This window comes from Urocitellus parryii, chromosome 3, assembly GCF_045843805.1.
Source record: "Urocitellus parryii isolate mUroPar1 chromosome 3, mUroPar1.hap1, whole genome shotgun sequence".
NCBI lineage: Eukaryota > Metazoa > Chordata > Mammalia > Rodentia > Sciuridae > Urocitellus > Urocitellus parryii.
The window spans coordinates 79,911,426-79,935,770 of record NC_135533.1 but is presented as its reverse complement, the minus strand read 5'-3'; the positions used below and the strand labels follow the sequence as shown (position 1 = coordinate 79,935,770).

The following is a 24,345-nucleotide window of genomic DNA, read 5'->3' as shown; positions in this document are numbered from 1 at the left end:
ATTTTTGAAGACACGAATAGTGTGACTCTACTTTGTGTACAACTAGAGTAACAAAAAATTGTGCTCCATATGTATACTATGATTTGAAATGCATTCTACTGTCAAGTATAACAATTAAATACAAAATAATTTTTTAAAAATTTGCTTTTATTTATATATTTTTTAAAGTTTTTTTTTTTTTTTAACAGTTTGGAGGACTAGACTAGGCCCCAGGGTACTCTACCACTGAGCTACATCCCTTGCTATCCTATTTTAAATTTAATTTTTTTTTAAATTTTAGGACAGGATCTAGCTAAGTTACCCAAGCTGACCTCAAACTTGGGATCCTCCTTCCTCAGCCTCCAGAGTATCTAAGATTATAGGCCTATACCACTACACTGTACTTAGTAATACTTCATCATAAGAAACCTGAGAAGTTACTAAGTGCTTCTAAATTTGTGATGCTACTAAATTTGTGTCATATAAAAATTTTAGTTTTAATTAGTAATCAAAGCATTGTATATGATTTTAAATTCTAAAAAATAAAATCTGGCCAGAGTTATAGCATCTGGAGAGAAAACAGATATCCACTGAACATCCAATGTTTCAGTATGAAAAGGAACTATTAATAATAAAACACAAGCAAAAACTTGTTTAACTTTCATTAGCAGTTACAAAACACAAAGTAAATGTAAAGCAGATATATATCACTGAAAAAAACAGATTTTTTCATAATACAGAATATTCATATTTTCATGTTACCAGAGACATAATAAAATGATCTTTTATTTAATTTACAAAAAAAGCAAACACTCCAAAAGATACACTCAAAATTCCTTTTGTTGGTGGGGGGTGTTGGGAGGCAACTGGGGATTTAACCGAAGGGTACTTTACCACTGAGCTATATCCCCAGCCCTTCTTATTTTTTGAGACAGGGTTTTACTAAATTGCTGAGGGTCTTGCTAAGTTGTTGAAGCTGGCCTTGAACTTGCAACCCTTCTGCCTCAGCCTCCCTAATTGATGGGATTGCAGGTGGGCACTACTGCATGCAGCTAACTCCAAAATTTCTATATGCTTTCTACAGCCCATGTAACTACTTGTCCCTGAAATAACTGATAAGTTTAGGGAAATGCCCATATGCCTATAGAAACTCAATTTTATTCAAAAACTTTCAGTAGAGCTGAATCTACTCAGTCAAATATTTATTAAGCATCAACAATAAACAAGGAATCTATGGAGGAAGTCTGGAGGAAGCCAAGATGATCAGGGCACTAAAGTATTAGTGGTGGTATAATGGACCATTACTTAATTAGATCTCATTTATAGTTGTGTATTTTCCATTACAAAAGCTGGAAGTTATGGCAATAAGCACATCTCTGGGCTTCCTAGAAACCAGGTGTAAAAGCTGCCCCCCCCACAAAAAAAAAAAAGGCTATATGAAAAATCTGAGTTCCTGAATAAACCAGATAATTCTACATCATTCAACCAAGATTTAGGATTGGACTATAAAATGAAATTGCTAAATATTTTATTGAATATGATTTTAAAAGATCATATTAGGTTCCCTGGGGAGCAGGTGACTTGCAATCCTAGAACAAACTAACATGCACTATAAAAAAAATTTTCATGGGCAGAGATTCAATAATAGTTATACCCTTGTTTAAGCATTACATCAAGAATACATTAATTTAAACTAATTTATCCTTCCAAAATAATTACAATTCGCTTAGTTTTCTGAGGGTAACGAACACCTATCTGAATGGTTTAGATACAAAGTATCCCCCAAAAGCTCATGTGTGAGACAATGCATGAGAGTTTAGAAGTGAAATGATTGGGTTATGAGAGTCTTAATCTAATCACTGCATTAATCCCATGATAGGGATTAACTGAGTGGTGATTGTAGGCAGATAGTGTGTCGGGAGGAGGCGGATCCCTGAAGTTGTGTATTTGGGGTATATATTTTATCCCTGATGAGTGTAGTCTTTCTGCTTCTTGATAGCATGTCCTGAGATGCTTTCTTCCACCGCAATCTTCTGCCAAGATGTCCTGCTTCATCTCAAGCCCAAAGTATGAAGCCAGCCATCTATGGACTAAGACCTCTGAAATTGTGAGCCCCAAATAAACTTCTCCTTAAAATTTTCTTGTTGGGTCCTTTGGTCATAGCAGTGAAAAAGCTAGCCAAAACACTATCTGCATGGAAGTTGTCTCTCAGGCTTCATTTTTCGTTTATTTCTTAAAAGGTGGAAAACAAAACTTGATCCACTATTATAGAAAGGCCCAGCAATACAGGACATAAGCTTTTTTTTTTTTTTTTTCCCACCTCAAATCTTGTATATATTTACCTCTTCATATAATGCTCTCCTACAAAAGCAAAATCCAAAAACCCTTAAAACTTCCCATTTCCTAAATCACTTTTTCACAATAATTCATTGATCTCTTTAGTCAATAATTTTCCCCATATTACCTGTTCACAATATGACTATTAATCATTAATTACATTTGCTGTAAAATGTTTATGATAAAACATTTACAGCAGCTTAAAGGCTGCCTGGTTTGTGAATCTAATACTGAAAGCAAGATAAAAGAAAAATCACACACGAAAAAGCAAGATTCAGGCATAAATTATCTGGGGTTTACTCTAAAAACTTGCATATAAAATAATTTAAATGACCATATTAGATTTTAAATTTTAGTTTTGCTAGTGGAGAAGCTACACCAATTGTAACAATTACTTAGCAACCAAATCACTGTCACCTGGGATAGGAGAAAACAACATTTACTTTAAGAACTTATTCCCTTGAGAAGAGGAGATGCAAGAAAAACTTGCCTCTAATAATATTCTTCCTAATAAAAACCTTATAGAACTTGAGTATCTACTTATGCCTCAAGGAGTTAGATCTGAGTTCTTCTGGCATTGCCAACAACTAAAGGTTTGATCTGGATAAACTATATGTCCAATGTGGGTCTCACTTTTAAAATTTATTTTCTTAAAAAAAGGGTAACATGTAAGTTACCCTTACAGATCAATCAAAAATGATCTGTAAGGGTAACTTAGAGATCAGAATTCCGGTCATCTTCCAGTAAGGTTAAAAAATATTTTTATACACAGACACATACATATTTACCTTTACATACAAACATATATATCTCAATACCATTCTGAATCTTGATGCAAATTATTTCCAAGAAAACTTTAACACTATTTCTTAAAGATAAGATTCTTTGGCACAAGGACTGTTTAAAACAATAATTTAGTAGCCCAGTATTTAAAAATAATGTATTAGCCAGGAGCAGTGGCTCATGCCTGTAATCACAGTGACTCAGGAGGCCAAGGCAGGAGGAGCACAAGTTTGAGGCCAGCCTGGGCAACCTAGTGACACTGTTATCTCAAAAAACCCCAAAAAGGTGGGGTGAGCTGGGGATATAGCTTAGTAGCAGGAAATAACCTCTGGATTCAATCCCCAGTACTGAAAAAATTAAATACACAAAATAATGTATTAATAAAAAATTTACTGCTATTGAAGAGACAGTTTTGTTGTTGACAGTTCCCAAGAGGAACAGGCCATGCCATGGATTGGAGGGGTGGGGAATACCAGAGTCAGAGCCACACTTTCTGCTTTCTGCAAGAAAGAATAAGCTCAGGGCAACTACTTCAAATGATTTTTAGAGGGCTTTGGAGCATACTTCCTAATTGTCTGGTACCTGGTTCTAGGTGATTAGGACATAATTATGAGGTGATTGAAATATGGGCTCTGGATTGACTGGTCTGTATTTGAAAATCACAATGGCAGACTATTTGTTTATCTAAGAACTGGCTAAATCCCCCAGAGTCAGCAACTTCCCAGATACCGAAGTATGAGAGTACATTAGAAAAATTATTTTTACTGAATATTTATTAAACACTATGTACCAGCATTGTACTATGTCACCGATACAAAAATGGCCATGCACTAGGAAAAGTGTACAAAATGCTAAGTAAGCATACACATTTATTAATTTATAAGAGTAAAGGTAAACTTAACTATTTAGTGCTTTGGCCTTTACAGAATATTTTCACACATATCATTCTGTTTAATCCTCAGAAAAACCTTGTCTGGTAGGCAGCTTGTTTTCATTTTACAGTGTTTACAATGAAGTGTTTACAATGAGGCTCAAGAAAGTTAAATGACATCCAAAATGACAGACAACAACTGACCGAACAGGGTACTGAACCTTGGTCTTGGTTTCTGACCACTGCTACTTTCACCAACACCATAAAGTCAGCTCTACTTTCAGTCAAGATTATTATGTGGAAAAACAGCTTTCCCAACCGCTAAAGATTAATTGCTCAGTAACCTTTATTACTACAAGTGTGGGGCTAATACCATATTTAAAAGCATGCAGAATTCTTAATAACTAATGAAACAAATTCATTACTGATAGTTCTTGTAAGTGGTATTTGAATGCACAATTTTCTCTTTTTAACTTCTTAATAATAGTAGTATGCTAGTGTAACCTTTATAAGACATATTACCAAAACAAATCTTTTATTTCTTGGTAATCATGGGTAATTACATATTTTTAAATGGTTATAAATTTGTTAACCTATAATATAAAGCCCAAGCAAATATTATAGTTAAAATTGCTTTTAGAGAATGGGTGTTAAGTATTCTCACCAGAAAAACGATAATTATGTGCAGTAATACATTTGTTTATTAGCTAGATTTAACCATACCACAATATACATATACTTCATCATGTAAACACATACAATTTATCTATTAAAAATAATAAAAAATTTAAATAAATTGCTTTTCGAATGTTTCTATTTTTATTATTAACTAAAAAAATTCTTCACAAGGAGCCACTGTGTAAATGCATTCTTTGACATTAGCATCTATAGTACTTTTTTCCCACAGTATCAGCTAAAACCTGATCTCAAATTTGTGTTGGTAGTTGGTAGGCTAAAATGGTCTCCCTGCCTCAATATCACTAGCAAAAAATTCTAGCAGATGACAAGATACCACTCCTCTTATAAGACCTGTAAGAGTACAAAACAATTGTGACATTCTTCCCTTTCTAGAATAAGAAGTAAAATATTTTCTCCTTTGAAATGAAGATTTCAAAATAAATGTACCTAACACCACTTCTAAATTTCTAGATTTCATAACTACTGTCCATGGGACAGGCTGACTAGAAGTCCGATCATGAGGTGCTAAAGTAATAAACAGGTAAGCTAAGATGGTTATTAAAAAGAGAGAGCGCAAGGGATAAAAATCTTTGGTCTAAAAATCAGGAATTGGTTTTTGGAAAGGTCAGAAGGTAATACTGGACAGGAGAGCTTTCTGAAAGTTACTGTGGCAGTATGCACTATCACAGGACTGTGCTTTTAAGCTAGAGTTCTCAGGGGTAAGCAAGCACACTCCCCAGATTTAAAGGGCAACTGGTCTCTGAGCAGGCATCTTTAATGTTTGTATCAATCTAAATGCCCAAGGATGTAGAGGCCTGGTTTCTACCTTTGTTGTTGTTCAAGGCAGGGCTTGTGCCTAGTTAGAAGAATGCTGGCAAACAAATCATTTTCTTAAAACAAATTCTGTAAGTCCTTAACAACAATTTAAACCTATAGATACTGATCTTTAAAGATCTTTATCTATAGATACAGACTCAATATTACATGTGGCTTCAAAGAGTTGCCAAAACAAAACTTTACTTTTTTTTATAAATACTGACAGTTTAACTTCAAAAGGTAATCAATTTTAAAACTCACAATATTAGTAATTAGTTTTAAAACTCACAATATTAGTAATTAGTAATTAGATACTTTCTCTGAGTACTCCCCTTGATTCACTGAAATAAAATTAAGTCCAATCTAGTCTCCACACATTTGTGCTTAAAATTACAGTATTCTAACACTATAACGAAAGTTATCTCAACTATTTCACCACCACCACACACACACATACACACACACTCTCTCTCTCACACACACACACACTCTAGCATTTTCTTGTACTAAAGAAAAAACAGATGCTATTCCCAAAGATCACACATGACAAAGATACCTGCTCTCCAGTACAGAGCGTTTTTCTTAAATAGTATCAGTTAACCTCTACTAATCACAAACTGCTTACAGAATGAAACATATTTGCCTTCCAATGTGAAAATTATACATGATTATCAGTACCAAGACAGGCAGCTGCCAAAGACGCCTTTAAAAAGCACTGAAAGCTGTTTGAATACTTTGGTTTTGACAATCAAGTTTTATTTGTGCCTTTAGGGTAAGGGTGGAAATGTGAAGAGGTGTACCAAATTTTTGTAAATACTCCAAAATGGGGTGACAGCCTTAATTATAAAGTAGTGCTGGGAGGACACGGAAGGTGAATAGGCATAGAATATAATCCCCTTTTCCTGTTTCTCTTTCTCCCTAGTACTGGGGATCAAATCCAATTCACTGAGCTTTACCCTTTTTATTTTTTGAGACAAAATCTTCCTAAATTGCCCAGATTGGCTCCAACTGAACTTGACATCCTCCTGCCTCAGCCTCCATAGTAGCTGGGATTATGGTGTGTGCTATCATACCCAATTCCTCAATATTTTTCTAACAAGAAAATATATATGTAAATGAATATATGTGCACACATAATATGAACATACATACAGATAAACAAATGAACTCAATCATGTTTTGAAAATGAAAGCTAAATTAAATTTAATCTATTTAATTTAATATTGTGAATGAACTCTGATATATCAACCTCTATAAAATGTAAATTGGTCTTTAATTCTCTTTGGTAGTTTACTGCCAAAAAAAAAAAAAAGGAAAGAGAGAAAATTCCTTTAAAACTTTTCATGGAAACTATGATTTCCTTTGCCTCAACAAATTATGATGAAACAGCAGGAAGAGATTTAAAGCAAGAGTGACTTCAGGTTTCTTCCCCAATATCTTCATGTATTAATTTTGTAACATTGGGCAAAGTATTTAAACTTTCTGAGCCTTGATTTTTTTTTCTCAACAATTAAAAATACCAGGTGGGAGATGTACTTCAAAGGGGGAGTGCTTGCTGAGTATGCATGAGGCTCTGGATTTGAGCTCCAGAACCACAAAAAACAAACGAACAACAACAACAACAACAACAAAAAAAAAAACAGGCTTGCTTCCCCCTCAAAAAGCCAATGACATTCTAAGATTGAGATAAAACACAACTTACCTAGATAAAGCATAGTCCCCATGAATAGAGAATGGGCATATTTTATTTCCCCAGCATCTAGAACAATGTCTGATATACAGTGGCAGATCTTGCTTATTATTTATCTGTTACAAAATAATAAAGCCACAGCACCATCCCTGTCAATTGAGTTAATTTCACATAAAATGACATGCAGAATTACCTGAAGAATACAAATTCTACAGATATAAAATATTCTTCCTACCCTCAAATTTCCAATCAAAATGGGATATCAAAGTAATAAAAGCTTTTTTTTTTTTTTTTGCATTTTAATTCCCTCTGTGACTAATGTGCCCTGTGCCCCCAAAGAAATGAGGACTGGAACACTCAGCTGATGATATAGGAGTTTGGGGGCCAGGGTTGTGGCTCAGTCATAGAGCGCTTGCCTAGCATGCATGAGGCACTGGGTTCGATCCCTGGCACCACATAAAAAATGAATAAAATAAAGTTTTGGTTTTCTTTTTAAAAAAAAAAAGATATAGGAATGTCTGTGCCTTACTGAACATACTGTACTACAATTACAGTCCTGTTCATCTAGATATCTAAACCAGTCCTCCCCTCGCTGCCCCCCCACCCCCACCCCTGCCCAGTGCTGGGGATCAAACCCAGGCCTCATACACGCTAAGTAAGTACTCTACCACTGAACTACATCCCCAGCCCTAGATCAATCTTATAAAGAATTTTTTCTTCCTAGTTCCCTAACTTACTGGCTGAATGACCTTGTTAAGTAAATTCACCTCTGATAGCTTCGGTTCCTTGTTCTATAAATTGAGGTCACCACCCATCACCTTCTTTATAGGATTGTGGAAAAAAAAATGAGTTAACATAAACAGTGTTTAAACAGTGTATAACATACAAAAGACAACCAACCAATGAACTAATTTCATAAAAGATCACTATAGTACATAGGGAATACTCAGTGAGGTTAAAGTATAGGGTTCTGGAACCATCATTTACCAGGTGGCCTTGAGCAAGTTATTTCTCTCTAGATCAGTTTTTTACACCTGAAAGGAGGGATGACAACACTTACCTTATAGTGTGTTCTGAAGATTAAATAAGTTACTACATCACATGCTGCATCTATAATCTAGTATACTACAACCATGCAGTAAATGTCAGCCAAAATATAAAATATAAGGATGAAAGAAGTACCCCTTTACTACTTGTCTTATTCACGAAATAAAACAGCATGATTTCTTTCCCCATTAGAATATATGGGACAGGAGATCAGTCCTATGATATTAAACCTTATAAAGTACACATGAAGCCACACAATATAGATGCTGAGTATCTATTTGCTTACTGAATTCATGGATACAGTCCACCAGTGGGAGTCAGTGAAATGGATAAAAGTCTATCAAGGAATTACTAAAAGCATTTACCTGCTCTATTATAAAAATAAATATAGGTAGTTGTAGCCTACTAATGAGGACAAGAGAAATTCTAGAAATAAAATTACAGCATGCTTTAACATCATAAAACTAAAATCACAAATACTTAATTAGATGTCTGTTTCAACAAGCATATTATAGTTTATAGTATGTATGACAATATCTGTCAAATGTCTCAAATTGCTTCATAAGTACATTTAGCTATCTGGGAAAACCTACAGGATTTATAAAGCGTCTTAGATATTTCTCCTATATATATCCAGTTAGTATTTGACATCACATTCATCTAATCTTTTCCTCTTCCTTTTTCTCCTTCAACTCCCTGGTGTCAACATCCTCAACTATACCAAAACAAGGGTTTTCCAGCCCTCCCACAGCCCCAAACCAAGCACAGGTACCCACTTACCACAGCATAGATCACTATCTGGTTCCTATACTCCTGTGCAAAAGCAGCTCCGCTTCTGTGAACAAAAAGCTATGGTGACTTGTCTCATTATTTACAGAACTGTTCTAAACCCCTCTTGATGGCCACCTTACGAAGCATCTATATAACCTCAGATGGAGAGAAACAAACTGGAGTCTGTACGCACTTTCAAGTTCTCTTCAAATTCCCCTTTCTTCTAAAGTTTTTGCCTGCAATTGTCTACCAAAAATATATAAAGCAATCTGATACAAATTCTCTTTATTTCACTTTACTGATCACTTTTCCTTTTATAATCATAAACTCTCATTCTTTAAGTATGAATCTTGAATCTATTTCAAGGATCTATCCATTCATTCCATTCTTCTATTAAGTCTAAGTTCTCTGCCTGTATATTTTTCCTATTATCAAAATCATATGTATGGAGAAATGTTCACCAGGGCGTGAGAAGAAAATACACGTGTGTATGTACATATATACAAATGTATACATATTTGTTAATATATACTATTATTACTTGATCTATGTCTAAATTCCATAAAGTATACACAATACTAATTGAATTTTCAAACTACATGTGACATCCAATACAACCTGAAATAGTACTCCTCTTTCTTTTGACTTGGCAAATTTTCAGTCTTCTTTTAAATCCCAGCTCAGTTATCAACTTCTCCATGAACACATTCCCAGAAAAAGTTTTCCTTTTCTATGGGCTTCCATAACACTTCACTCATAGCTCTTATAAACCAAATATCACATTGTAATCTAATAAACTACATATACATCATATTCCATTGAGTCTAAGATGTGAATGACCTCAAGAAAGAAAAAAGTCTATTAATGAAATGATTTTTATTATAAGGTGTATTTCAATGTTAAATATATTAAAATGTACAAAGTATGTCTTAGAAGAAAATAAAAAACAGTCTCTCCCACAATAGATTATATATCCTGTAAAGGTGAAAATGTCTCACTTCATCATTAGTGTTTCAATACCAATTACCATACTTGATACATAGGGAAAAGAACAAATCTGATGTTTTTATCTAATCCCTTACCATTTCTCAACATTAAGGTACTAAAGAAAAGTTCAATAATCTGTTTTTCATATCTAGTAACCATTTCCTTCACTGCCATAGTCTTTGGAGGGCACTGTGACTTTATGACTTAATTACCTCAACAAAATCCTTTTAACTGGGCTTCTGGGCTCCTTTCTAACTTTTCCACACTTTTAGTTAGAGAAACATTCTAGTCTATATCATTTGCATCACAAATATTCCCATTTAATTCCTTCTACACACTAGATTGATGTTATTTGAACTTACTTTTATTAATGATTTGTCAAAATCTCCTTTTCAAAATGTTAGGAACTGGTTCAATAAATACAACTTCTCCAGGTGAAACACGGATGTCATACTACCTACTGAGCACAGGATGAGCTACTATTCTGGGATACCCCTGTACCTCTATGGAATACCACTCCCTGTGTTAGTTCTAAGCTCCAAGTGAGGTCTTTATGCTTTGATCCCTGTCAAGTTCATTCCATGTTCAGCAGCTGGACTCAAGACATCATCTTCCTTCACCTCTCCACTTTCAAAGTCTCAAATGTCCAGTTTTCAAACCAATCCTTGAGGCCTATTATCAAGTCCTATATCCATTCAAGAAAGACTTGACTGTTTACTCCAATACCCTGATCTCACTTGTCTCTGAGTTCTCATGCTTGTTTACCATACCTCAAAACCCAGTACTTAAGTATAAACTCTCATATAGTTGCAATTTCCAGATAATTGTTTCATGTATATAATAAGCCTTATCTCCCCAACATAATCACCTTTTAATGACAGGTGGGTATTCTCAGAATCTAATAAAGGCTAGCTGAGAGCACAAAGCAAACATTTAATTCTTACTACATGGAAACACTGCTTTTTTAATTTGTACATACACCTCTCCTCATATCCTTGGTTGAACTTTGCCAAAGTTTTGATACTTCTCTTATGTAAACCACTCATTTACTTCCAATGTAAATACTAATATCCATTCCTAAAATAACTTTCTCCCACTTTATTACTTCACATTGTTTTAGTGGATGTTGCTAGGTTAAGAGTGTACCAGATCATCACCTCTCATATATAGTTTTATTTATAACAGGTTTTTTTATACATACATCTGATCTTTACTGCTCTATGAAGTAAAGACAGAAGGAACTAATATTGCTATTTGACAAATGAAAACAAGGATGAAGCTCCAAATACAAAGTTTGCCCAGGGTGGAACAGTTAATTGGTACCATGGAAGCAAAAATACAAAAAGTTTTAATTTTCAGTCCTCTGCTATGCTCTTGGTACCTGCCTCTGATGTAATAAACAACAAATCTGCTCCCTGAACCACACCTGACTACATTTATCATCATCTCTGAGGAAAAGACCCTTCAGATGTATGAATCACACTTCTTTCCTATTCAAAAGGTTCTCTGGTCTCAATTCAAAAACCACCACCACCAAACACACACACACACACACACACACACACACACACACACACACACTAAATAAATAAATAAATAAATAAATAAATAAATAAATAAATAAAGACACTTCTGGTGCTAGATATTTTGAACCCCCAAAGACAGACATTCTGGATTTGCATACTCCACGGGGTAAATTAACAAATTTAAAGCTGTGAGTGCTTCTCAGAGTTTGATCTCAGGATCCCAGATTTTCCAACTGTTCTCTAATTCCACTCAAGAAGTGATCATATTGTTCATACTAATGTGACAGTATCAGAAACAGAACTGTAACTAAAGAGCTAATAAGTACCAAATCAGTGCTGGGAGCCAAAGTGTATGTTTAAAATACTAATGCTTTGATATTCACCAAATTAAAGGGCAAATAATACTGAAAAATATCCCAATTTTAAGAGGGAATCAGGCTGGATCTATCATTAGCACCTACAAACCTAAATAATGGAGAACATATTAATATATTAATTTATGAGTTAAGCATTCATTGCATCATAGAATTAATCTGTATTATATAGCCTCTGATAAGAAAAACGGTAAACATCACCTTCAAACCTCCTCCTCAAAACCCTACTTATTCTATCAGGTAAGTTTAAGACTTATTGAACTCTCTTACCATAGGCTGGACAGAAGTATATACGTCCATAAACTCAAATATCCATAGAATGTTAAGTTTTAAAATTGAAAGTCAACTCACAGTTCATCTAATCAAACTTTATATACAAGAAAGTCTTTTAAAACAGTCTACAGTAATCTCTGACAGATGGACAGCTAATCTTTAATGACAAAAGATCACTAATGAAACGTCATTCCATTACGGTTTAGTTCTAGACTGCGTGTGTGTGTGTGTGTGTGTGTGTGTGTGTGTATACACATGCATGTTGTGTTTCCCAGGGCCAAACAAAACAGAACTATTTAGGTTTAAAAAAAAACAACAAAAAAACCCAGCCTTTCATATATCCAAAGACAGCTGTCACATTTTCTCTTGTTCTCACTTAACAATAAAAAGTGACTTTCTTTAATTATTACTAGTATAAAATATTTTTCACATTCTTCATTCTGGGAACCTTCTTGATATGCTTGCTAGTTTGTCAATGTCTCACTTAAAACATGCCACCTAGAACTGTGCACATTATTGCAGAAGCAGTATGACAAGCAGGAAGTACAGAAAAACCTATACTCTACTCTCAGTCCACACTAAACCAATAAAACCCTAATCATTTTCACAATCCTGCTGCAAGCCAGGTTTTTTATCCTATAGAAATATAATACTCCCCACTTTTAAGTACAGGATCTTATCTGTTGTATTTATCCTCCCAGCATTGGAGCCTCTTAAGATCACCCTGAATCTCAATTTTATCTCCTATCATATTAGCACCATCTCCCAGATTTGTCTCATCTTTGAATTCAGTAAATAAAAGAAGGTCATCTTCCAGCCTGGTACTTGAAAAAGAAAGTTATACAGGACTGTATCAAAGGTAGAATCCCATGCCAAAATGCCAAAGACAACTATTAATGTAGACAATCAATTAACAGGTTTCATCTGATTGTGTGACCAGTTATGAGCCATTCAGAAATTGTGTCATTGTGCTGCCATTGCTTTCTTGGTATACTCATTAGAAAGCTTAAGCAAAGAAGATGAGGATAGGGCAGTACTGCAGATTGAACCCAGGGCTGTTTTACCACTGATTACAACCCTGGCCTTTTTTTTACTTTTTATTTTTGCCAGGGTCTCACTAAGTTGCTTAGGGCCTCACTAAACTGCTGAGGCTGGCCTCAAACTTACATATTCCTGTCTCAGCCTCCCAGTTGCTGGGATTACAGGCCTGCACCAGCATGCCTGGCTAGGAACCCAGTTTCTTAGTCAGCCCACAGTGGCTCCCAATGATCCTGGATTGTTGTTCAAATGCTCAGGGGCCAACTACTTTATGATTCTTTCAAAGACCCTGTTAAAGACAGTAATCAAACTGATTTGTTTGAAGTTTAAAATATTTTAAAAAATTGAGGTGCTTATTCATCCTTAATTTTCTGGTACTTTTTCCACCCTAATTTTTTACTGATACTAGTTTGAAACAGAATCTGAAAGTTCCTTCTGACCATAGGATAGGAATAATCTGTACCATCATCATAGTCAGTAATTTGTAGTACTGACAGAAAAACCTAGCCAGGCACAGTGACAAGTCTGTATGTTGGTAATCTCAGAGACTCAGAAGGCTGAGTGAGGCAAGACTAAAAGTCTGAGGTCAGCAAGACCCTGTTTCAAAAATTTAAAAAAGGGCTGGGGATGTAGCTCAGTGGTACAGCACCTGGGTTCAATCCCAGTACCCCCCACCCCCTACACAAAACAACTAAATGTGCTGTATCTCCTCACTTACCTTGAACAATTATCTCATAGTGACAGGGTACTGATTTCAGCTGGAACTATATTTTCCTTCTGTTAAGAGAAGCAGAATAGAAAAACTCTGCCTTTGCTATGTCCTCTCTTCATATTACACAATTTTGCTCAATGAGTGTCCATCTTGCTCTGATTCAAAGTGTGATGGCGCACACCTGTAATCCCAGTGGCTCTGGAGGCTGAGGCAGGAGGATGGGGAGTTCAAAACCAGCCTCAGCAACTTAGCAAGGCCCTACGCAACTCAGTGAGACCCTGTCTCTAAATAAAATATTAAAAAGGGCTGGGGATGTGGCTCAGTAGCATACCTGGTCAATCCCCAGTACCAAAAAAATAAATTAAAAAATAAATAAATAAAGTCCTGGCAAGTTGTTTAAAATGTTTTTAAAATCCTGTTTTTATTATAAGTTTCTATTTTCCTGACACTATTCTTAAAATACATGCTATTTTTTGTTTTCATTCTTAATCCTATGCTCCTCCTTCTATTCTCCACATACAATAAATCTGAGCTTAACAAGGTCTCCATGTAGCCACACTAGCTGGAATTTACCACTTCTTTTACCACTTGTGTTCATTATACCACAAATTATTGGTGTTAGGAGAGAGCTTAATTGCACAGTCAATATTTCAATTTTCAAAGTCACCAATCAGCCCTTTTAAGGATTTCAGCATAGATATCAGATGCAAAAATCTGTGGACTTATCCTGTAGCTTCTTATGTAACAATAGGAATGGAATCAAAGATGACTTTGAATCATGCTGTTCCCACTTACTGGCAGTCATAGCTTCCTAAAGAAATCAAAGCTCAGTAAGGCTGTCTATAAAATGGACACAATACTTATAAGAATATTGTAAGGTTTAATAAGACCATATAAACGCTGGTCCAGCACCTAACACATATTAGGTAAACAATAAATGTCTACTTCTTTCCTTCATAAGTTTCATTTAAAAGAAAAAGCCATTTCTAACTACAGTTTGGGAAAAGATACTTCTATATAGCCCAAGGATTTCCTTACCTACATGTAAAATTTACACGTACGAGTTATGGCTAGATCACTTGCCTAGCATGCATGAGGCACTGGGTTCTATCCCTGGCACCACATTAAAAAGCAATAATAAAAATAAAAATAAATTAAATAAAGGTATAAAAATAATTTACTAACATCTTTTTTTCTAAACATGCTCTTTCAAGAAAGAGAAAAATACTATCACCTAGTTCCCACCATTAAATTCTGTAACAAGGAAACCTAGAGAATTCTATTTTTCACCAGTAATATCATACTTAATATACAAGAGCTGGAATATTCAGTGAAGACAGGAACAGCCTGTGAGAGGCAAATTCAAGTGGAGAGCTGTCCCTCCTTGATTTCTAAACTTCAGCTACATTTTCTCACAAGAGATCTGGATAACAAACCCAGAAAGACAACGGAAAAACAACTGGAGCAGAAGTCAAGATTCCAGCTCTCACTTTGCCATAAAATACAAGAAAGTCATTCAACCTTTCTGGGCTTCAATTTACTCCTTTCTAATAATAGGGCTAAAGAATGAGGATGGGAGCAACTCGATTATTTTGAAGTTTCCTTAGTAACTACAACTTCATTAAGCCTTCATCTTACCACCACCTACTTATATAAGCAATTTGCATTTAAAACAGATTTTCTTTGACATACTTTGCTCATTCACTAGGTAGTAAAACAACCCTCATCGTGTACATTACAGTTCAGAAGAGTACAGAATAGCACATATATGTGTATGGTCTGATATCAGGCCAGGTTCCCCCCATTTTTAATCAATCCTTAATGTGTCAGTCCCACTTAATGGAGACTACAACACCTGACCCATATTTCTGTTTTCACTTAAAACAATAAAACACCTTTATAAACAGACTTTAGCAGCAATAGCAAAAGGTCAGAGCTAGTAAGCCAAGGATCCTTTCCCATTAAAAAATACTATCATTTTATAAATCTATGTAATTCTACAATGTCTACATATATCCCCTTCCCCTAGCTTCCTAATCAAACTTCCTTTTCTATTTTCTCTTAAACCTACTATTCTAGACTGCCCCAAAACTTGAAAGATTTACTTATGTATATTCATATATATATATATTTTTTGATAGTATTGAGGATTGAACCCAGGGGTGCTCTACCACTGAGCTATATCCCCAGTCCTTCTTTTTTGTAATAGGGTTTTGCTAAATTGCCCAGTTTGGCCTTGAATTTGCAATCTTCCTCTCTCAGCTTTTTGATTAACTGGGATTACATGTAAGTGCTATAACATCCAGCCTGATTTAGAATTTAGAAAGCAAATGATTGAAAGTGTTTTCCCTTGCTCCTTTCTCAATCCTGAAATCCTTTGCAGAAGATGCCCTTTTAAAAAATTAATGTTATCTCTAACTTGAGTCCTTTTCATCTTATAGGAACAAACTATCTAATGGCTAAAACCAATTTGGTAGTTCAGAACCCAAATCATTCATTAGGGTATAAGATGTAAGTCCCTTGTTAACAAATTCTAATCTGTAACAAAGAGTGTTAGAAGATTTGAAGAAAATAAGAGTTATAAAAGTAAATCTGACTTGTCTGGAAAACAACCAAATTGAGTATAAGTTTATGTATATACACAGACCTTTTAAGATGCCTAGTAGCGAAATCCAAATAATCTATATGGCAAAATAAAACTTTATTTGTGTTAAATCTCAAGCCAAGTTTCTACTTTTAGTAGCTCTGGATGTGAAAGGATAATTCTACTAGATTAAATTAGTTTTATAAATTAAACATAAATTTCAATTATGTTATTTGGTCCCCATATTTACCAGTAATGAAGAACTGGCTTTCCAATTTCTGGCTTCATACTATATCCCCAGGTTTAAACTTCAATGCCCCCACAAAAATAAAGGAATTCGGTAAGAGTCTCAGCATCAGCAATATCTTATCAAGTCGGAACTTCCTTTGTGGGAAAACTAGCATAGCAAATGTAATTTCCACTAAAATTAACAAAGCAGTATCCAGTCATCAAGCAAAAGGCCTATAGCATGATGTGTTACTATATGTGATGATTATAGCCCAAAATAAGCTAAATCACTAGCTCTGGCCAGCACAAGTTAATTACAATTGTATATACCAATGGTTCCTAAAAACTCTAAATTCTTTAAGGTCTAACTCCTGAAGTTCACTTGGTAACTAGGGACAATATGAAAATAGTTCTCATTTGAACAAAACCTGCACTCTCCTCACTTAGCTAAAACAAAAGATGTCCTTAAGCCAAAGTACAATTAGTTGTTATCTTTGTGCTTAACTTAAAATAAGGTTCCCCACTTTTCCTTTAATTTCAGAATCCCAATAAAGAAACAAACATGCAGAAAGCACATGTATTTACTTCCTACTATAATTTTAATTAATTGAATGCTAGATGCTTAGCCTAAAAATCAGAATTTTTAGATTAGACCAAAGCACAGAAACTTACTATTTTGAGTACATTAGCAAGAAGAGAGAGTGTCTCATTTCATGATACAAAGTGCAAAGCTCCCCAGATTCAAGAACTGGTTTCATTAGATTTGCTTTGTAGGATTTTTTTTCCATTCTTTGTCCATATCATTCATATCTCCCCCATACCCCCTGAAGAGTAAAATGAGGATGGATGGTGCAGAAGTTTTAACCTTTGTCCTTGAGCTACCTATAACATTCTGCAAAAGCTGACCAATAATGTTTTCAAATATAGACAGTGCTTGTCATGAACCTGTTCTCATTTATATGTTGAGAGAGAAAGAGTTATCTCAAAAACATGAAGAACAGAACGGTGGTTATCAGAACCAGGGAAAAGGCGAGGTGACAGAGAGAGGATGGTTAGTGGGTACACAGGCAGTTAGTTGAATGTTCTAAACCTCAGTAGGATAACTGTGGCTGACAATTAATTGAATATTCCAAAATTACTAATAGAGAGAATTTTGAATGTTCCCAACACAAAGAAATGATAAACATCTGAGGTGGGTGATACATTGTACAGATGTACTGAAATGTCAAATTATATCTCATGAATAAGTACAACTATTATGTGTCAATTAAAAATTAAAAATATTTTTAAAAACTTGTGAATATTAAGAGTAAATACACTTCTACAAATTAAACATTCTCATGAAGAAAAACATGAAATAACCAAGAAGGTATTTAAAATGGAATGGGGATGCGAAGTTATAGATCTGAAAATCCAGGGTTCATTTATAAAAGGGATATGTAAGTATTTGTTCTCCCCTTCTCAAAGCATTAAAATATTTGGTCTTCTACTCTTTAAAGTCTTAAAAACACAAAACCAAAGAAAACAGAGCAATTTTATTAGCTCCACTATAACCATTCCTGGGCACTACTCCCAATCCCAAACTGTTAATGTGTGTGTGTGTCTCTCTCTCTCTCTTTTTTTTTTTTTTTTTGAGTACTGAGCATTTAACCCAGGGCCTCACACAAGCTAGGTGAGTGCTCTACCACTGAACTATGTCCCCAATCCTTCTCCATCACCTTGAGTACCATACTTCAAAAAGCAACTGCCATGATAGGCATTAGGATAAAATCTGCAAACAACTAAACCTGGATTAATTTCTGGTCTTTGTAGTGTGGATCTCTTTTAAAAATTAATGGAGCTGATCTACTAGAACATTAACTCTGCAACATCAACAAAACTTAAAGTCCTTGGGCTTCAGGGGGGAAAATCCAAATGTAAAGTTCAATTTTCCTCATTTAAGTGGAGCTCCTAAAGCATATGAACTCTCTAAGTTAAAAAAAAAAAAATCAACCATTAAAATAAAGAAATAAACACATCTCTTAGGAGTGTTCGACATACAGTAGCCATCCTCAAAATATATTTGTGAAATTAAAAACTAAAGTTTTTCCTTTTTTGCCAGTGAACCTATTTTCTGAGGCAAGCTGTACTCTTCTGTTTCCATAGTCTGTCTTCTGGTTTACTGCTGATGATTAGACCCTTGATTCTTTCAAATTTTCCAGGTGATTCTTAATGCCAGAAGCTGGATCCTGTTTAAAATGAACCGCTCAAGTGAGTTTGAGTTGAGGGGTCAGAACACTGGCTTACTCTCAACAGGGAAGGGGAAACCTCTGGATTGTAACATACATTAATTAAAGAGCAGAAGTGGCTACTTCTAATCTAAATTATAAATTATTCAATTCTCTTAATTACTACAATTCACTAACTAACGCTTAAAGGTCAAGATAAAATAACTTTTGCTGTGACAATGCAAACTGTCACTCAACCTACCAAATGCAGACACTGTTCTGAAATGCTCCAATCACTGTTAATGTTTAGAAAATGAGTAGGAACAAAGCAAGTTAAGGATTATAAGCCAGAGAATCACTTACATAATTGTACTGTAATGGTGATAGGGGAAAAAGTATCAAATCAAAATACTAAAAAGATTATTGTGTTATCAATATAGGAGCCATTAGCTAAATGTGGCTACTCAAATAAACATTTAAAATCCTGTTCTTCAGTTGTACTAGCCACATTCTAAAGTGCTCAATAGCCACATGTCACTAGTGGCTAACATGTTTGATAGGACAGAGAGAGAACATTTCCAAGAGCACAGAAAGTTCTATTGGATGGCACTGGTCTAGAGGTAGTGGGTATCTAGGAAAAAAAAAATGTAGTCTATGTTCTCCTGAATCAATAGGTCCTATCAGGCAATTTCCAATTTTACATGTATGCATCTACTCTAGGTATTAACTTTTAGTATATTTTTTCTGCAACTTGTTTTAAGAAAGGTCATTCAAAAGTGACAAGCTTGTTTATTTCAGATTACCAAAATAGAAATATTCAATTAACAAGATTTAAAAGTATCAACAGCACTTAAAACCACAACTAGGTTTTCACCAAACCAGAATCAATGAAAAATATTTAATTACTAGAAGTCAACGAGTATTAGGTACAATAAGACTGTTTCAAAAAAGATTAAACTACTTACTAGGAACTAGTTTTCCAAGTACTTTAGCAGTATCTATTTATATGCATAACAAATAACAACTGCTTTTATAATTGGTTTAAAAATGACCTTTCTACAGTTAGTTCAAATTGGTGACATTTTACTGTCTACACTTTTATATTGCTTTCCACCAACCTCACATTAAACATCTACAAATAATACAATGACCTCAAAACTTAAATAATCAAAATTTTTAATGAAAGGACTATTAATTCACAGTCTAGAGGAAATCCTGATTAGAGCAAAAAGTAGGCATAAAAGTTAATGAAACAATTTGCAACTTCAAATTCTATTCCTTAAGTGCAACAATATCTAGTTTATAATAACACAGTATAATAAAACACAAAACACTAGCAAGAAGATGCTGAAGTTTGAGCAATAACTTCCAGTTTAAAAAAAAAAAAAGCTAGACTTATTACACAGCAGAACTCAAACTTCAACAGACTCTCAACTATACATACTTCAATATAAACCTACTTTTCCTGAAGAACAGGTGAACATCATTTTAACTAGAGTTCTTTCTAAAGAGTTCAAGTGTACTCAAACATGATGTCTACATTACAGAAGACAATGAGGATTCTAACGAGAAAATTTTGTTTCATGGAAGAATTTTAAAAACGGTCTACTTAACAAATTTAACACATAAAACCCGACACTAAAATCTACAGATGTGAACAGGTCACACTGATTGCTATAGTTATGGCTGTTCATATTGTATTCTTGTTTGGTTTTAATTCCTTATGATCATTTGTTTACTTCAAAGATCATATCAAATCTAAGAGTTAGCAAAGAGAAGCACTAGTTGATCATTACTAAAAACTGTTTATACTGTAGTTAAACAGAAAAGACGTTGTAACTTACCTGCAACACTAGTGATTGTAACTGGAACTCCCTGCACTTGAACGCCTGCAGCACCCAGATTGGCAACGCTCACTGTCTGAAGGTTAGGCACTGATGCAAGCTGGGCAGTATTCAGAGTTATTGGGGCACCAGCAACAGCCACAGGAGCAATCTGAGCAAGAGTTGTGCCACCACTTGAAGACACTGGGGTGATGGTTAATTGTTGGGATAACCCAGCATTCTGAACTTGCAAATTTGAAAGACTCTGAATATTCTGAACCTGTACAGTTTGCCAACTGATTTGCCCTGAAGGTGTTAAAGTTGGAGCCCTGATAAGCACCTGAGTCGGATTTACTGCTTGAAGTTGAACATTCTGCAAAGGCTGCTGCTGGATGGTCTGAATTGTCTGCCCTGACTGAAGTTGAAATGACTGTGGTGGAATAGCCTGAATAATCTGTTGCTGAGGCTGTTGAATCTGGATCTGTTGTAAGATAGGCTGGCCTACAATTTGCACTTGCTGAAGAGAATTTGATTGATCCTGTGCATTCTGTATTCCATTAGGCTGAAGCTGACTGGAGCTCTGTGCTTCAGACTCAGTAGCAGCAGGTGTTGATTCTTCAATGGTGCGTTCAGAACTACTGGCTGATGTGCTTGCATACTGGCCTGTATCTGCTGAGCTCACTAATGTGTCACTGCTTGTTAGAGATGTTGAAGCGGTGGTTGTGCAGGTGGTGGAGGAGGAGGGTGATTCCGGCATAGTACTGGCAGAAGCAGTGGTGGTTGTGGGTGTGGAAACTAACTGATTCCCATTAGAAGTCCCACTATCAGTAGTAGTAGCAGGCTGGCCAACTTGTCCAGTCCCTCCTCCAGTAGTCACGTTGTTTATCACTGGCAAAGCCAAAGTCACTCCTCCAATGTTAATTGGTAGGGTTGTTACAACTTGAGCCTGAGTACCAGGAAGGGTCTGTAATTGCAGTGGTATTGAAACACCAGGTCTAATTTGGACTGGAACTGTCTGATTTGCGAGGTTTTGAGCAAGAATATTCCCAGAAGATGTCCTATTAGCAGCTGTGAGTATAGCTTGATTATTACCTGCAGAAATTAGCTGAATCTGACCCTGCAAATCCTGTAGAGATGAACTACTAGTTGGATTGATTTGAATTTGCTGACCTTCCACTGTTTGAAGTTGTGGAATCACTTGGTACTGTACACTACCACTTGGATTTTGTACTTGTATGACTTGAAATTGACCAGGGGTGGAAGAATTACCTGATTTAGTTTTTGTAGGAGATGCACTCCCGTTATTACTGCTGGAAGAACTAGATGAACTAGAAGCTGGTTGAGAAACGTTATTTTCTTTTGAAGCAGGAGGAGTGGAGGCAACAAGTTGCCAAGCGTTTCCAGCAAGTTGCGTTGTTACCAGTTCTAGCTGTTGTGGTTGATTCTGAAGTTGCACCAATCCTTGGCTTGGATCTATAATAATTTGTTGTTGTCCAGTTGCTTGATTTTCACCAGGAGTCCCTATTTTGCTGCAAGTAGCTGCCAGTAAAGCCAGAGGAGAGGGCTGAGAGTCCTAACCAAAATGGAATGGTAAAGGAGAGGGGGGGAAAAAGTGGGCGGATTTAGTGGAAGCCAGAAGTTGGGAGGGGGTCATTTATTTATTTTGACAGCTCTACATATCAGAACTTACTCAAGAAGTGGCAAAAATAAAAAAGAAATATTAACAAACCCAGGTAAGAACTATATGGATAAGGAAACAGAACCTGTAATATAAAGTTTAAGTTAAAAAAAAAAATTCTAACAAACTTTCCTAAAGTGTTATTCACCTAAGCTCAAAATGCCCTTGGGAAAATACACACCTTTTTCTTACAGTATAAGTTACTGATGTAATTTTAAACAACGTTATAGCCTCAAATATGTGAAATCTTCATGAATTTACAATTTAAGTTCCTCACTTTAAGATGCTTTGAGTGGACAAACATTTTTATTTTGCTCTTTACTTTGGGGCATTTAAAGGGCATAACTCCCTTTCTCCCCTAAGGTTCCGTGATGATTTTTTTTTTTTCCGTATGTAGGCTTTTACCTGGGAGCCTGAGGTTTTGGTTTTTTTATTGTTATTCTCTGGCTCAGAGGTTTTCCCTCCTTCTGTAGCCATCGCCGCTGCCGCCGCCGCCTCCTCCTCCTCCTCCTTCTTCTGATCTGCAACAAACCCCCCCATACACACATACACGACAACAGGTTATTAGGATTATTATTATTTGTCTTCCCCCTCTTCACTTCTCCCCCCTCCCCCCGAACATTAATCTCCATAAACCGGCGATCCCTGCACACCGGCAGGGGGTGGGGGAGAAGGAGGGAAGGGAGGAGGGGGATATCACAAAACGTGGTTTGAAACCCGACCCATCGGCTCCAGAGCAACACCCAGAAGGAGGTTGTTCTAGCTCAGACATTAAGACAAAACACAACCCTCCTTCCCTCCCCCTGATTCCCTCCCTCCCTCTCCTCCTCCCCTTAAAGCATCTCAGCGGCCCCGGGGGAGGGGGGAGAACCGAGCAGGGTCTGGGGAGGGAGGGAGAGGGAGGCGGTGAAGGAGACCGAGGGGGGTGGAGAATACGTACCGCTCATCCCGCATTAACAGGACAAACCCTCAGACGGAGACACTGGGATAGAGGTGGGTGGGGGTGGGGGCGAGGCGGGAGGAGAGGCCGGTCCCGCCCGCCCGCGGTGGCTCGGAGGAGGCTGTAGCTGGCACAGGCTCTGCCTCTTTTTCCGCGAATGGCCGCCGCTGGGCTGTGGCGTAGCAGCTCCTCTCTCCGCCCGAGCCCGGCTGACTCGCCCTTGATTGACAGCGGCGGCGCGCGGCGCGGGCGGTGGCGCGGGCCGGGGGCGGGGCCAGGGCGGTGCGAGCCAGGCGGACTCCCCACCCCCCTAGGCCTCTCTCCGCCGGAGCCGCCGACTCTCCACCCCTTCCCCCAGCGGATTGGCCGCCGACCTGCCGGGGGCCGGGGCGCTGGGGCCGCCTCCTCTCCACCCCCTTTCCCGGGGTTATTCTTTCAGTCGCTTTTCTTTTCCTCCCTTGGCTCCTCTCGCGCTCTTTCTCTCGATGTTCTAGCTCAGGCGCGCTGCCGGTAGGCCCTCCTTACAGCCAAACTTGTTGTCTCAGGATATCCCGCCCCCTACTCATTTCCCGGCGCCCTCCACTCAAAACCCTGTTCCAGCATCCCTCCGAATGGCCACTAAAAGAAAAAGTGGGGCTATCGCTCAAGGGAAGCGCGAGAGGCGAGAGTCGGGACGCGCAGACCCCCGGCGGCTCGGCGCGAGGGGTGAACTGCCCACTGCCCCCGCGCAGCGAGCATGGCTTTCCTGAGGCGCATCCGGACCCGGGCGCCCTTTTTCCCTGGCTCGGTCTCCATTGGCTGAGCTCCTGCTGACGCGCGCTGAGTGGTGGGAGAAAGGGGGCGGGCCACTGACGCAAAGGCTGTCGGCCCTTGTAGTCTCCAGCAGCCTATGCAGCCTCTCCCAGGCACCGCCTTCCTCCCGCCCCCGACCAAGGCCGAGCTGCCAAGCGGAAAGCTGCCCGAGGGGGCGGTGGCGTCAGGGCGTGGCCGGGGCCGAGTGGGA

At 37.1% G+C, this 24,345-nt stretch overlaps 1 protein-coding gene across 1 annotated transcript in view; it reads right to left on the bottom strand.

Annotated features, from left to right (window-relative positions):
- Window positions 1-23,538, bottom strand: part of Sp4 (Sp4 transcription factor) — a 61,815-nt gene extending 38,277 nt beyond the window's left edge. Inside the window, exons 1-3 of the mRNA XM_026408380.2 lie at window positions 23,343-23,538; window positions 22,808-22,923; window positions 20,746-22,297 (exon numbers count right to left, since the gene is read on the bottom strand). Coding sequence (XP_026264165.1) covers window positions 20,746-22,297; window positions 22,808-22,923; window positions 23,343-23,349 — 1,675 coding nt within the window. The 5' untranslated portion in view covers window positions 23,350-23,538. The remainder of the gene's footprint in view (window positions 1-20,745; window positions 22,298-22,807; window positions 22,924-23,342) is intronic.
- Window positions 23,539-24,345: the final 807 nt, after the last annotated feature.